This window comes from Amphibalanus amphitrite, unplaced genomic scaffold (genome assembly GCF_019059575.1).
Source record: "Amphibalanus amphitrite isolate SeventyFive unplaced genomic scaffold, NRLGWU_Aamphi_draft 000919F_arrow, whole genome shotgun sequence".
In the NCBI taxonomy this organism is placed as follows: domain Eukaryota; kingdom Metazoa; phylum Arthropoda; class Thecostraca; order Balanomorpha; family Balanidae; genus Amphibalanus; species Amphibalanus amphitrite.
In genome coordinates, this window is record NW_024882413.1 from 76,426 (window position 1) to 90,691 (window position 14,266).

General features: G+C 46.0%; 1 protein-coding gene across 1 annotated transcript; it reads left to right on the forward strand.

The window, feature by feature from the left end:
* Positions 1-2,423: 2,423 nt before the first annotated feature.
* LOC122368054 (protein O-linked-mannose beta-1,2-N-acetylglucosaminyltransferase 1-like) lies at positions 2,424-14,263 on the forward strand. The gene is made up of 14 exons (XM_043341669.1): positions 2,424-2,608; positions 5,564-5,682; positions 7,094-7,315; positions 7,488-7,737; positions 8,424-8,557; positions 8,899-8,969; positions 9,311-9,434; positions 10,570-10,709; positions 11,011-11,124; positions 11,566-11,650; positions 11,862-12,052; positions 12,356-12,563; positions 12,859-12,968; positions 13,318-14,263. Exons 1-14 carry the CDS (start codon positions 2,491-2,493, stop codon positions 13,382-13,384), a joined length of 1,953 nt encoding a protein of 650 aa, XP_043197604.1. The 5' UTR covers positions 2,424-2,490; the 3' UTR covers positions 13,385-14,263.
* Positions 14,264-14,266: the final 3 nt, after the last annotated feature.

Sequence of the window (14,266 nt, forward strand, 5' to 3'; positions counted from 1 at the left end):
AATCTGGAGGATGTCTCCCCCGGGAGAGCTGCTGATCGGAGTCGGGGGCGGGGATTCGAAAATATCTGAGAGCGAGAGTGAGAGGGGGAGAGGGGTACGAAAATATCGGAGAGGGAGAGTGGGAGAGAGTGGAAGGAAATATCGGAGAGGGAGAGTGGGAAGGAAAGAGCGAGAGAAAGAGAGAGAGAGAGGAGGTGTGAAAGGAATCGGAGAGGGATAGTGGGAAGGAGAGAGCAAGAGAGAGAGAGGAAAAATCTGAGAGGGAAGGAAAGAGAAATAGAGAGAGAGAGAGGGAGAGAGAGAGAGAAAGAAAGAAAGAAAGAAAGAAAGAGAGAGAGAAATAGATTGGAAGAGAATACCGAGAGGTTGGAAGAGGTAGGTAATTGTTTCCGGCAGGCCCAAAATACACCTACCATCTGGCATCTGCAGTGCTACATTATCAGCACAGATCTGAATAAGTCAATTGTTTCATTTTTCATGGACCAAGATTTTCCTCAGATAATTGACATTCAATTGAAATTCCATCGAGACATCAGCCTCGCTTCCATCCGATGACTAATGGGGAACGCATCCAATGAAAATAACTGCGCTGCATGCAATAGCTTGAGGAAGTGAGGCCAATGTAATGGTATGGCCTGGATCCTGACAGTGGGCGCTATTAATGTCTCTCGGATGATATGCGGATGACAGAGCCGGATGCTCGTTATTCTCTGTCGTCTCAGGGAGGATGAGAATCAAAACCGAAACGGACGGAGCTGAGCGATGCTGGCTGAGAAATGTAGAACGCTGTGCTGACTGTATTAACCCTATTAGTGGCAGGGGGGGGGGGTTGTTTTCATCCACCCCTCAGGTTTTTCGGAAATATCTCCGAAACCGCTGAAGCTACGATGCTGAAATTTTCTGACTTTTCCCAAAACTAAATGGGGCACATTCCCTGAAAATTTCAAGTTCATAACTTTACCAGGAGCGGCTCCAGAGCACTGGGAATTGGGGGGTCCTATTCTTGAAGCGAGTCATTTGGGCGAAGATCACGATGCTGCACCAGTTTTACGAACAGTGAATGAAAGGTATCATGTGATAACATATACAGTTATTGTGCATCCTCTTTTGACACGTTTTTGCTATAATAGGCGGATCCAGGCGTCCAAAAAGGGGGGTTATGTTTTACCTACCAACATAGGTGCCCTGACACCGCCTATGCATGACCAATACAATTGTAGTCGTTCTCTCATAAAAAAATTGTAACATAACAAGACCATTACCACCCTTTTTAGAAACAGTACCAACAAAAACCTTATTTACTATACTTTTTGTGTACCCCCAATCTCAATGATCTGTATCCGCCTATGATTTTTGCAAATGCATATTTTTAGGATCCATGTGAATTCCTGTTTCATTCTCTATCGATCGGCAAAAGTTGCGCTAAGATTGGTTCAGAAACCTGGCCGTGACAAACAGTCTAAAATGTATCTGCAATTTGCCCGTTTTTACCCCCCTCTACCCCCCTATTGACATTTTTTAATTTTTATTTTTTAGAAATGTAGATCACGTTGAGCGAAATCGAATGCCGTTTGAATTTTGAAAATCGGCCCGTTAGATCTCGAGATATCAGGGGGGGGGGTCGTAAACAGCCCCCCCCCCCCCCTGCCACTATAATAGGGGTAGCCAGGAGCCTGCCACTAATAGGGTTAATGAAAAATACTTTCGCCCAAACCTATTTATAGTCACCATGAGTGACCAATGTCATCGTTGATGAAATGAAAAACACAAGGCGACTATGCTTCGAATACATAGCTACACAAAACAAACTCTGACAGACGCATGAACATCGTATCTTCTGTTCTGATTGTCGGAAAGTCAACGAAAAATATAGGAAAGGTGTAGGCAAAACTCTCGCTGAGAAGTACAACTCCATGCATTTTTCACTCCTAAGATCAGGGCGATACCATATACCATCCACATCATAATCCCGGCCACTTGTCTTCTCGATCACATAGACTAGCCATTCCACATCCCTGCTCACATTTCCTTGTCCTGACTGACCAACATTGTCGGTCACGGATCGCCGTACCCTATAGGTCACGGGTCACTCCAGCTCAACACTCATCAGTGAAGGGCTATCCCGAAAGGGACGACACTTTCTCATGGTGACCATTTGAGTGCCTTGGTGACTAGTCACGCCGGAACAATAGCGCCGCAGCGGGACAGTCTCAGCTACCGCGGCGCACCAGTGCAGTCCGTCATCCGTGAGTAGAAAGGGGAAAATGTCCAACACGAGACGTCGGATCGTGCAGTGGCTAGCGCATCTGCTGCCACCTACTATGACCTGCCTGCCACCTAGCGACAGCCGTCAGAAGCACCGGCCGCCTTACCTGGCGAGCGGCCGGCATAGAGAGGTGAGTGAACCTTGTAGCCGGCGGCTACGGCCAGCCGCCGCTGCTCTCCGGAGCGTCAGGAGAGGAGGCGAGGTCGACTGCCCACCGCAGTCGGATGCTGCACTCGGCAGAGATGTGCTCCTCTCTGGCTGTGATTTTATCCGTGGTTGTGGTGTGCTGTAGTGCCGGCATTGTGCCACCGAAATCGTGGAATAATGCTACGATCGGAAAAGGTGAGGGCATCTGTGTTATATTTTACATAGTGTTACAATGGATTAGGGGGATAAAAAATGTATCGTCTTTCACATTTCATTACTCATAACTGCATACAACTAACGGATAAGCAATGTAAAAATGTCCATACAAAATGGCAAATATCAATCGTAAGCTGTCACACATGTAAACGGTCAACAAGCCATGGTTCATCGGTCATCAGTCGTTTTTAACCTCGTCGCTATGGACCAGTTCGTCCTAAAATTCATCATAGCTCCACTATCTTGGGCTGGCTGGTGGTCTCAATAGTCAATATCCACATTGACATAGGAACAAGTGAGGGCAGCTACAGTAAGTAAGAGCACCTCTCCGAGATGACCGTTTGAGCGGCGAAGGCGGTCTTTCCATTTGAAGCACGTTCGTCCCAACTCATCAACTCAAACTACGGCACACAACAGCCGATGATTAAATCAATGTCTTCACCTTATTCATTTAACTGCCCTGAAACGTTAAATACACCGGAAGGGCCTGACTGCAGTGAACGAACAGAGCAAACAAAAGACGTACTTACCTACCGTGAATCGGGAATTGCCATGACTCGTGAATTTTATGTTGCAATTTACGAGATGGCTACAGAATATGAAATCGACGAATGAATTATGTCTAGCACTAACCACTCTATACAGATAATATATGTATAGTTCTATGCTCTTTGGCATAAGATAAAATAACGATTCATTTTTGATAAGCATAAACAGCGGGCTATATGCAAAACAAATCGTACATATTAACCCTCGCACGACCAGGCCATTTCTCATAACACGAACGACCAGGGGGGGGGGGGGGTTGTTACGACCCCCCCCCCCCTGGCGTTTCGAAACGGAAGGTCGTAGAGCTTAGCGGAAAAAACCAACGGATTGCTCTCAACGAGATCTCGCGATTGGTGGTATATTTTTTGGTCCTAGGTCAACATTTGACCTACTTATGACCGGTCAAAGGTCAAATTTTCCGAAAAAATCAAACTTTTTCAACTTTCCGCGGCGATTGCGGCAAAACGGTGGGAGATATCGACTTGAAACCTTCACTATCGTGTTCCTTGATCAATTCTCTATCGTTTGGTATGTATTTCGTTTCCCTAGCTCTAAAAATGGCGCGTTGGGAGCGCCGGAAGTCGGCAAGGTCACAGTCGGCGGCAGAAATTCGAAAAATCAAAATTTAAATTTTTGAAATCTGATTGTATTTTTGGATTTGGGAGGTCCATTTGCTCCCTATAGAAGCTAATATTGCTGCATATTCCCATTGAGGTGACAAGAATTAGCAAAATAGTGGTTCGGGCGCTTTTCAAAAATAGTACCGGACGCTGTTCCTCTTGTGACGTCATAGCTCCGTGACCTGACCTGACCCGGTCAATTTTCTTGCACCACACGATAGCCAATGCTTGCCCCAACATGCATGGGAAGTTTCATCATGATCCATCAAACAATGTGGGTATCACCGGCAGAAAACCTAGGGATTCGGCGCACACGTTTGGTAACTGTCGGCCGGAGGCTGTACCTCTTATGACGTCATAACTCCGTGACCTGACATGACCCGATCAATTTTTTTCGGCAAAAGATGCGCAAAGGTTGCCCCAGAGGGTATTGAAAATTTCAGCCCGCTACGACAAGCCGTTTAGCGTGCACTTCGAAAAAACCTCAGGGGGGGGGGGGGTTGATACAACCCCCCCCCCTAGGCGTTCTAGGGTTAACCTTTCAGGCGGTGGGGGGCATTTTTTTGCCCCCCCTTTAGTTTTTTCGATATATCTCGAGAACCGCTGCGCCGATCGTCACCAAACTTTCAGTACCCTCCCGGGAGTAGCTAGCGCACATGGTGACCAAATATTTTTCCAAAGGCTATGATAGGTTGGCCGCTAATGACGTCAGAGTGACGTCATTTCTGCCATTTTCGACCAAAAAAAGGTTTCGCGGGAAGAGCTGTCAGGCCTACAGCTTTAGAGATACAGAAAAATGTTTCAGACATAAAAGGTGTGGAATCAAGAGGGCTACAAAACTGCTATTTCGGTGTTTCATATTTTTTGGATTTTGACCCCAAAAAATAAAAAAAATAGATTTTTTGAATATAATAGCCGAAAAATCCAATAAGTTTTTTGAATTTCGAAAAAACGGAATATATGTGATAGTCCCTACCGCTTGCTATCTTCATACCAAATTTGAGATCGATACCTTTTTTTGGGCCAAGTTATAGCGAAAAAACTGTTCAAAATTGATGACGTAAAATTTTCAAACTCAATTTCTAGAAAATCTAGACCTCGTAGCGCAAAACAAAGACCACCATTAGACTCCCCGTGACGAGCTGCATCGAATCAATACCCATTTTATGCAAAAATATCAACTTTGAAATTTGACCTTCTTGACCTGACCTTGACCTGACCTCCACCAGAAAGTAACCTAAACCGTACCTGATGGTCTTATAACCAAAACCATTGAGTTGGAAATAAAAAACTGGCCATAAAACATGCATCGCACAACCTTAGTAAAGTTGGGTTCATGTGGTGACCCTTGGTGACCTTTAGTGACCTGACCTGTGACCTGACCTGGTATTACCAGTGACCTCTAATAGCAACATATGTACTAGACAACTGACGCCTTATCGCTGATTTTCGACAAAATGCGTTTTTCTCGGTGTTATAGCGCTTTCCCTAGAAGCCCCGTGAGCGGTGAAACATTTTATCTTTGACCTGACCTGTGACGTCGTCGGTGACCCCGAGGTCAATGAAATTTGGCTTCCTTCAACAAATTTGACAGGGCTATCGAAAGCCGTTTGAATTTTCCGGATCCGTCAAGTAGTTTCGGAGATACGGGGGGGGGCAAAAAAATGCCCCCCCCCCACCGCGCGGAAGGTGGCCGGGAGGCCCACCGCCTGCCGGGTTAAAATGTACGCTTACGCAACTTTATCAAGCCAATTCGTTATTTCAGACATCATCGAGCCCGGCAGGAAATACGTGCCGACCAAGAAACCGGAGCACCAGAGATCTCTGCAGCTGGTGCTGTTAGCCACGAAGACGAACGCGACATTGCACGTGGACGGAAAATTGGTGAGTGCTGCTGGTGCTCAGTAACGATACAAAATTTGTACGTGTTACCGTTAACATAAAAACAAAACATTGGCAAAATCCCTTTGGCAGAAATATATTGGTTGATGGAAAGTTTGCACTGCTGATGCTAAATAACTATGAGCAAAAATGTGGTCAGACTGTAAAGTGATTACTCATATATTACATAGACGTTAGAAGACGGTGAAATTTGTTTGTGCCGCTGGCGACACAGGTGGGTGAAAAATTGGTCGCTGTTAACCCTCGCCCATGTAGGGGGGGGGGGGGGGTTGGTGCAACCCCCCCCCCCTGAGGTTTTTCTTAGCTACACGCCGAACCGTTTCAGATAGCCTGCTCAAATTTTCAGTACCCTTTGGGGCATCCTTTGCGCAACTTTTGATAATTTTTTTTTGTCAAGGTCATGTCAGGTCACGGAGTTATGACGTCATAAAGGGAACAACCTCCGGCCAGATTTACGCTAAATTGGAGATTGCTTCACGTTGGTATAAATGCCGACTGACCTGACGCACTGATGGATTGTTTTAGAATCACAACTGGCTGATTTGACATTGACACAATGTCCGTTGACATTTTGAAGGTCACTAAAGGTCAAGGTAAGGTCAGTGACCTCGGTTGACCTGTAATGACTTCTTGCACTTGTATGCCTTTTCGGGGTATTTTGATGCCCTGAATTCGAATTTGCTATCCATTTCAGGCATCGTCGGTTGTTTCTTGTAGTTCATTTTGGGTCAGGGTCAGGTCAGTGACGTCACACGCCTGACGTGACTCAATGCACAAATGACCTTGCAGACTTCCGATGCTCCCAACGCATCATTTTTAGAGTTATGACATCGAAATACACACCAAACGATAGAGAATTGATCAAGGATCACGATAGTGAGGGTTTCAAGTCGATATCTCTTACCGTTTTGCCGCAATCGGCGCGGAAATCTGAAAAAGTTAGATTTTTCCGAAAATTTGACCTTTGACCGGTCATAAGTAGGTCAAATGGTGACCTAGGACCAAAAAATATACCACCAATCGCGAGATCTCGTTGAGAGCAATCCGTTGGTCTTTTCCGCTAAGCTCTACGACGCTTCGTTTTCAAACGCCAGGGGGGGTCGCACCAACCCCCCCCCCTGCATGGGCGAAGGTGGCAAAACACCGTTTACGGGCGAGGGTTAAGTGTCGCTGAATCCGCATATGAACGACTTTTGGCGTGTTCACCGTCCAATCCTGATTTAAGTTTTCAAAACGATTCTGTGTCTAAATCTTGTTAGTTGTTACTGCTAGTATTAAGTGGAGTGGGGTTGAGCTAGCAGTGCATTTTCCGGTAATAAGTTATGCTTTTTTAAATTTATCGCCTCCATATTTTCGTTATGGGCGTCTCACCTCACCCCTCGCTCATTCACAGGCCTGGTGGCACTCGATAGCCGTGCCCAGCAAATCTGTCGGCCCCGATGACCGGTTCAGCGTACAGGAGCGCGGCCTGCACGTGCTGCGCGTGCATCCGATCACTGGCCAGGTGCAGGGCCACGCTGTCGCCTCCGGCTGGATGCTGGTGAGCGCCAGTCACGCAGTGCGCTCGCTGGTTCGCACTGCAAGAGACAAGGATGTTCTCGTCTTCTTCACTGTGGTAAGTAGTGGGCACTTAAGAGCGCTGAACGGTGCAAATGTGGTCGTTTTCTTCACTGTGTGTTTGACAGGAAGTTAGAACTGGAAATAAATATCGAACAGATGTATTCTGAAGTCGTCCGGACACACCGGATGCAGCGTAATCAAACTCATCCTTGTCTCGCCTTTGACAGGGTGAGTTCGGCCCGGGGATGCGAATTGATACCGAGCTGCAGGAGATGCTGGAGCGACTGGGGGCCGAGCACTTCACCACTCGCATGCCTCCTGACATGTACGCCATGGTGTGCGTCAAGGGCGGATCAGTGATCACCGAGGCTTATGTGGCCAACAGAGCGTCTCCGACCACAGAGGAGGACGGTCAGAGTCCGACCCCGGCCAGTCCCCTGGCCATCACCGCCCATGTGCCCGTGCCGCCGGTCAAAGGTCAGTCAGTGATGGGGGAGAGGGGCGGTACGGTCACCGGTGGGTCGCAGATTGTCTGAAAAACAGATGCGGGCTTTTGGAAGGGTTATACACCTTTTTGCATTTGAATTCAACCATTCGCCATAACTGTTTGAGGAGCCATTTCAACAATCGGCATTGAGCACAACTATTCCGGCGTGGTGTGTTTCGTTTCAGCCATTCAGCAAAACAGATTAAACACTGAAATGAGCGATCTGCAAAACAGTTTAACAATTCGCCAGACTTCGGCATAGATGGAGCCAGCTCGGCATATGACGAATAGTTTCGCCATTGACGATTTATTTTGCACAATGTTGAACCATTCGTTCAATGTCGAGTTATAGAGGAAGATCGCCGAATAGTTTTGCACAATGGTGATTCTTTGTGACCAACCGCCCATTTGTAGCGCCACCTATATGGCGAATGTGTACAAATGTTTTGCCCAATGGTCAAAAGCTAACGCAAAAAGGTGTAGTACTTACCGCAGCCCAGGGCTAGTGTCGTTAAATTGTAGAATTGACTTGTCCCTTCTCCATTGTGTTACAATATTTCGGGCAATTGGTAACATTTCAATCTGAAAAAGGACACGTAATATTGTGAAAATCGCGAGTTTGAGATACCTATTTCTTGCGTCCACCCAGGGTCCCTTTTGAGTTATTCTGTTCTGGATGCAGATGTTATTTGTCCGTGGAAGAAAACTCCAAAGAACTTGGCGCGAGCCAAATTCTGCTTCAACTATGACGGATATGGCGAGCTTTGTGACTGTAATAATCATCATCTGCTGCCCATGAAACACAGTCTGGTAAGTAAAGGTTTTTGTCAAAAACTATAGCGTTATCGTTCGGTGTCTTTCTTTCTTCATTCATACTCCGTTGCTAATTCAACAAACGAAGCAATATTCAGAAGCACATAGGTATACCCATGCATTCGTTCAGCCACTCACTTGTCGAGGACATTTCGCATCGTCTTGGTTTTGAAAAAAAAGAAACTTATTTTTAGCTATTGTCATTTCAGGCATACCGAATGAATATTGTGATGTGTATTTGGTGATTTCATCTCATATTATGACGTAGTTCTGAAAAGCAGTTATTAATTTTTGTTGCCTTCCACTTGACAAGCTCTTACATAAACTAAACTTCACAGCTGCAGGAGAACAATATCACCGATGTCCCGATAGTAATCATCGCAAGCAATCGACCACAGGTGCTCTTCAGGTTAGTGTACACGTTCCAAGCCGCGACAAAGTAAGCGTATGTCCGATTCTCATTGCGAAATGAATTAACGCATAATGACCTAGGTATCGAGTTGACGGATCAATTTTAGAAGCTGGCGACCAGCAGTGGAAATAACGAGAGTGAGCATCAAACACGTTTGTGTGCTCGGTAAGACGAGCTTTCAAATAGTCCGAGCAGGCGTAAAGTTGATTTTGAACTTGCACTATCATTGAAACGTAACGTTATGCCAACGTATGTTGATTATGTTGAAACGTCCTATGTGGCATTCAGGTGCATTAATAAATGTGGTCGACGTTTACATTGCATGTGTGCTCTTTCAGACAGATGAGCTCCTTGCTAAGGAACAGGGGCATCATTGTTTCTAACATCCTGGTGTTTGTGGATGGACTTCACCATGAAGTTGAAGAGCTTTGCTCCCTCCTGGACATCAAGTGTGTAGCACAGGTATGTCCTTTCAAGACACGCCACTGGACACGCCGATAAAGAAACTCTTGCCATGTAATTACGAGCGAGCGAGCGCAGCGAGCGAAGCGAGTCTTTTCAATATAACGGAAAAATCTCAGTATGAGCGGCCCGGCCCGGCCCGGCCCGGCCCGGCCTGTAACGCTTTTGAGAGGCTTATATCTCAGCAACCGCTGGACTGATTGGCCTGCGGTCTTTTTTGCTGGGTAGCCCCATCCCTTCTACCCCGTAATTGACTATTTTTGGTACATCTCAGTGACCGTCGTGGCACGTGCCACGTGAAAAGTCAAGGGTGTTCAAGCTGTTCTGCAAAAGTAGTGATTTTGAGAGGCTCATATCTCAGCAGCCGCTTGGGCGATTGACTTGCGGTAATTTTTATAGGGTAGCTGCATCCTTTCTACCAAAAATAGTATACTCTCGATGCATGTGGGTCACCCCCAGTGCACGTGCAAAATACAACAATAAGAGGTGTCAAATTTGTTCCCATTTTAATAGCTCGGTAATTACAGGGGCGATTTCGCTGAAACTTGGCATACAGGTAGGCACCCACCAGGCAATGCATTCCCATGGGTTGCGGTTAAGGTGCTACTGCACATGCGCACGTGCAGGGGGCGCTTCCAGATCTCGAGAACGGCTGGGCCGATTGCGCTCAAATTTGGTACACGGTTGGAGACCGGTTAGTAGGGTGCCGTGCAAAAGTCAGTTTGGACCCCGTTTGCACGTGCGCACGTGCAGAATGCCGCTTCCAGATCTCAGGAACGGCTGGGCCGATTGCGTTCAAATTTGGTACACCGCTAGCGACCGGTTAGAAGGGTGCTTTGCGCAAGCCCGTTGGAAGTACCCTCTCGCCCATCCGCACGTGCAGGGCTCACTATCTCGCTCGCTCGTTCTTCGCCCAAAAGGCGTTTTACTGGTTATATTGGTCACAATTCACAATATCCGACCGTAACTGTTTTTGCATAACAACCTTGCAGATAAACTTTCTCTTTGACATCATTCATTTCGCTCACACAATGCATCAACGTCATCACCGTGTGCCAATGCATCAGATGCCACTTTACCAGGCTGACTCATGTTGCGATGCTGTTCTGTTCATGATCTCACTGGCCGATCGTAGACAAGTGATTACGACGACACAACTCTGCGGATCCGGGAGAACTATCGTCAGGCTCTCACCAACGTGTGGCGTCACTTCCCGTCCGCCAGCCGGCTGATCGTGCTGGAGGAGGACCTGGAGGTGTCGCCAGACTTTGTCAGGTCAGTACTTCAGCCTCGAATGAGTAACTCTGTGAAAGGGTGAAGGATAATGATTACCGAACTGGAAAACCATTTAAACGAGTACCTTCAGGAACGTTTTGCGTATCAATTAAAATATATGAAGTAGCCTGGGAAGTGCGTTGTTTTTGTTGTTGTTGATATAACCGCTTTTGTTCAATTAAACATTGGATGCATGAAGTCAAAAATACTGGCATAGTTTATGGGAAGTATTGCTTACAACATCTCCCTGCTATAAATTCATTTATGAAGTAACGTCGCATTGTGATGTCTCTGGTTGCAGCTACTTCAGTCAGACGTCACACCTGCTGGACCTGGACTCGAGTCTCTGGTGCATCTCCGCCTGGAACGACAACGGCTTCGACTCGACCAGCAGCGATCCGGCCACGCTCTATCGGTAAACAACTGATGTAAACGATTCGGCTGCGCTTTATTTTATAGGTAAACAACTGATGTAAACAGCTGGTGGTGGTCAGCAAAGCAAACGTGACTGTTGTCGATATTGAATCCAATCAGTACACGGACGCCGATTGCATTGATCGTGCTCGACCTGACTTTTATTTTATTATCGTAACCGATATAACGGTATATAAAAGGCATATCTATAGCCGATATGCATATCTGTAGCTACATACATAAATAGAATTAAGCTATTTTTACGAATTACGAATTGCCACTTTCTTACCTTTAAAGAATGATTCCTAAGCACATGTGGCAAAGACAAAGTTAAAAAATGCTGCATCGAGGCCTTCTTTTCATTTGGCATGTGACTGTTGAAGGATTTAACAGTTAGTAGGTAGCTGTGGCTTCAGTGACCCGCTGATGTCTGCACTCTCAGGGTGGAATACTTCCCTGGCCTGGGCTGGATGATGACACGAAACTCCGTGCAGCAGCTCCTGGACGTCTGGCCATCTGAGAGAGAGGTGAGCCCTGCGCAAAACATACTGGGACATTTATTCGTCATGCACGATACAAGCCTGTTCCCGACGGAATGGATGTACTCGTATATTATACTATTTGTAGCTACTTTTTCTCATAAGAAAGGAATAATAATGAGAGGATGAACGAACAATGGACGAACCAGCTCATTCTTCAACCGATGTGGCATCATTGACACCTTGTTCCGTTCCTCAGGGATACGACTGGGACGTTTGGGTGCGCTGGGACTCGAACCGGCTCGAACGCGAGTGTATCATACCAGACGTGTCGAGAACATACCACTTCGGCATCTCGGGTAGCCACACGAGCAGCGCGTTCCACGCTCTCTACTACCAGGACCACACCATCAACCAGCTGCCGGACGTGCAACTGAGGAACGTCAATGGGTGAGTTGGGTGATTTCCGGAGAGGAAAGAGGCGCGAGGGTTGGAGTGGAAGGCCTAAAACGAGGAAATGTATTGGCTGCTTGCATTATTTTCTATGAAGACTCGATCAAGGGTCATGAACGGTACTATTTTTTTTTAAAGAATGAGTCGAGGAAATATGCCTTGATATGCTATACGGGCTGTAGCTTATGCGCAATGCCTGTTGCAAGATTGAGACATGACAGCATTTAATGGATCTGGTGCTCGCTGTGTTTTATCGCATTTCATGTTTTGCGTCTGGATAACATCCGTGTGCTTTTTCAGCTTACTGAAGGATGAGTATGAAAAGGAGATCCGGCAGCTGATTGCCGAGGCGGAGCCGATCAAGGCGACCGACTTCCAGTTGGGAGAGATTCCTCCCAGCCAGGGCGGCCCGTGCGAGCTGGAATTGGAGGGCACCAACAAAACATACGCGTTCTTTTTCAAAATGAAGGCCTGGGAGGACACAGACCTGTACAAAACCGTTGCCAAGGTGAGATAACGTTGGCGATGCCGTTCCGAGCGAGGCGAGTTTGACCGTCCGTTGGTCCATGGTTTATTAGTAAGAACCGTTATCGAATGTCGTCCTTGGCATGCAGTCTATAAACCGATTAGGTGCATACATTATTATGACTCTTCACAATGCACATAGCTCTCAGGCAGTGAGACAATCTAGTGTTGTTGTTGTTCCAACTTCCAGCCGTTAGCGTTACATGCTCCCATCGGTGCTTTAATCAATATGTTTTCATCTTCAATCCAGTGGCTGACATGAGTGCGAATTTCCTCAGTGTTTTACCATCTGGGATCTGGATGTACGAGGCCACCATCACGGCCTCTGGCGCTTCCACTACTACGAAAATACCGTACTGCTGTTCGCCGTCCCGCTCAACATGTACATGTGAGTCTTGTGATGTGCTGTCGGTTTTATGTTGAGCAGAGCAAAGGAAAAAGCTTTTGAACAGAATAGGTACGCTTGAGAGCGATATCTACAGTCTACACTTTGGAAAAAGCTTGGGATAGTTATAAAACGAGGTAATTCACTTTTACGTGCGGGCTTTTACGTATAAATGGGTTCATTACAGTGTCATGGGCACGATAACGGCCCCCTTGCACGATACAATACTCCTCGATACCCCGGCTCATGTCCGGGTTATCGAGTTATAACATTATGCGCGGAAAACGTAATGGCTTATTGTATTTGTATTTTTAGCAGACATGATAAGCTCCACGCATGTGTTTGTTTACAGGAATGATGTCATTCGTCTCTTCAAACATCCGGTGGATATTGTTCAGTCGCTGCAATTTGGAGAGTAAAAGGTGTTGAGCTCGGGACTATGTTTGAAAGAAACCCAATGTTGCTCGATATAGGTGAACAGATGACTGTTAACAATTACATAAATGTTAGGTGTGACAAACTTCTGGCCCGGTTTTCGACTAAAGAAGCATTTAGCCATTCATACCTTCGACGAAGTTTCGGAACAATAATTCATGCAACAAGATGAATGTAATTATTTGTTTTAGGTATACCTATATGCTACGCAACGCGCAAATTTTGCATTAGTGTTCACAGAAATAAGCATAACATTTGTTGTCGAAATTTATTTAGTCCTACCATCCACTGCAGGATCGAAGTTTGACTTACTTTCAGATTGAACGTGGTTTATTGTCATTTGAGTGTGATACATTGTAACTGAAATGCTGTTTTTGTTTGTATTTTAAGAATATTTCCGTTAGTTATTCCGTTGAGGCTTATTAGTTCCAGAGCTAGAATCGTAAGCAATATGCTTATAACAGTGCTTGTGCATGATTCTGGTTTACAAGAATAGTAGGGTAGGTACTATCCAAGTTCGTTGATCCTGAATGACCTACGAAGGCCTAAGCTGATCCAGAATAACTCCATGTACCATTATGTTATTCTGAGATCTTGTTATGGTCTTGTTGTCAGATTTATTGAAACCCTTATTATAATTTGAGTTTTGAATCTTGATTTCGCAATTTCTGACACGGTTTGCGAAACGTTAAAGGGAGTTAACTCGGATGAAATACGTTTCGTACCATTGCATTGTGGCTCTTATACGGCCTTGATTGTGGCGTGGTGCAAACGAAACGTCGCAAATCAGCAGCATTTTGACAGCTGTGCCGTGTGCGTCTCAACCGCTTATGTAATTTGTCAATAAACATACAGGAAGCTTATTT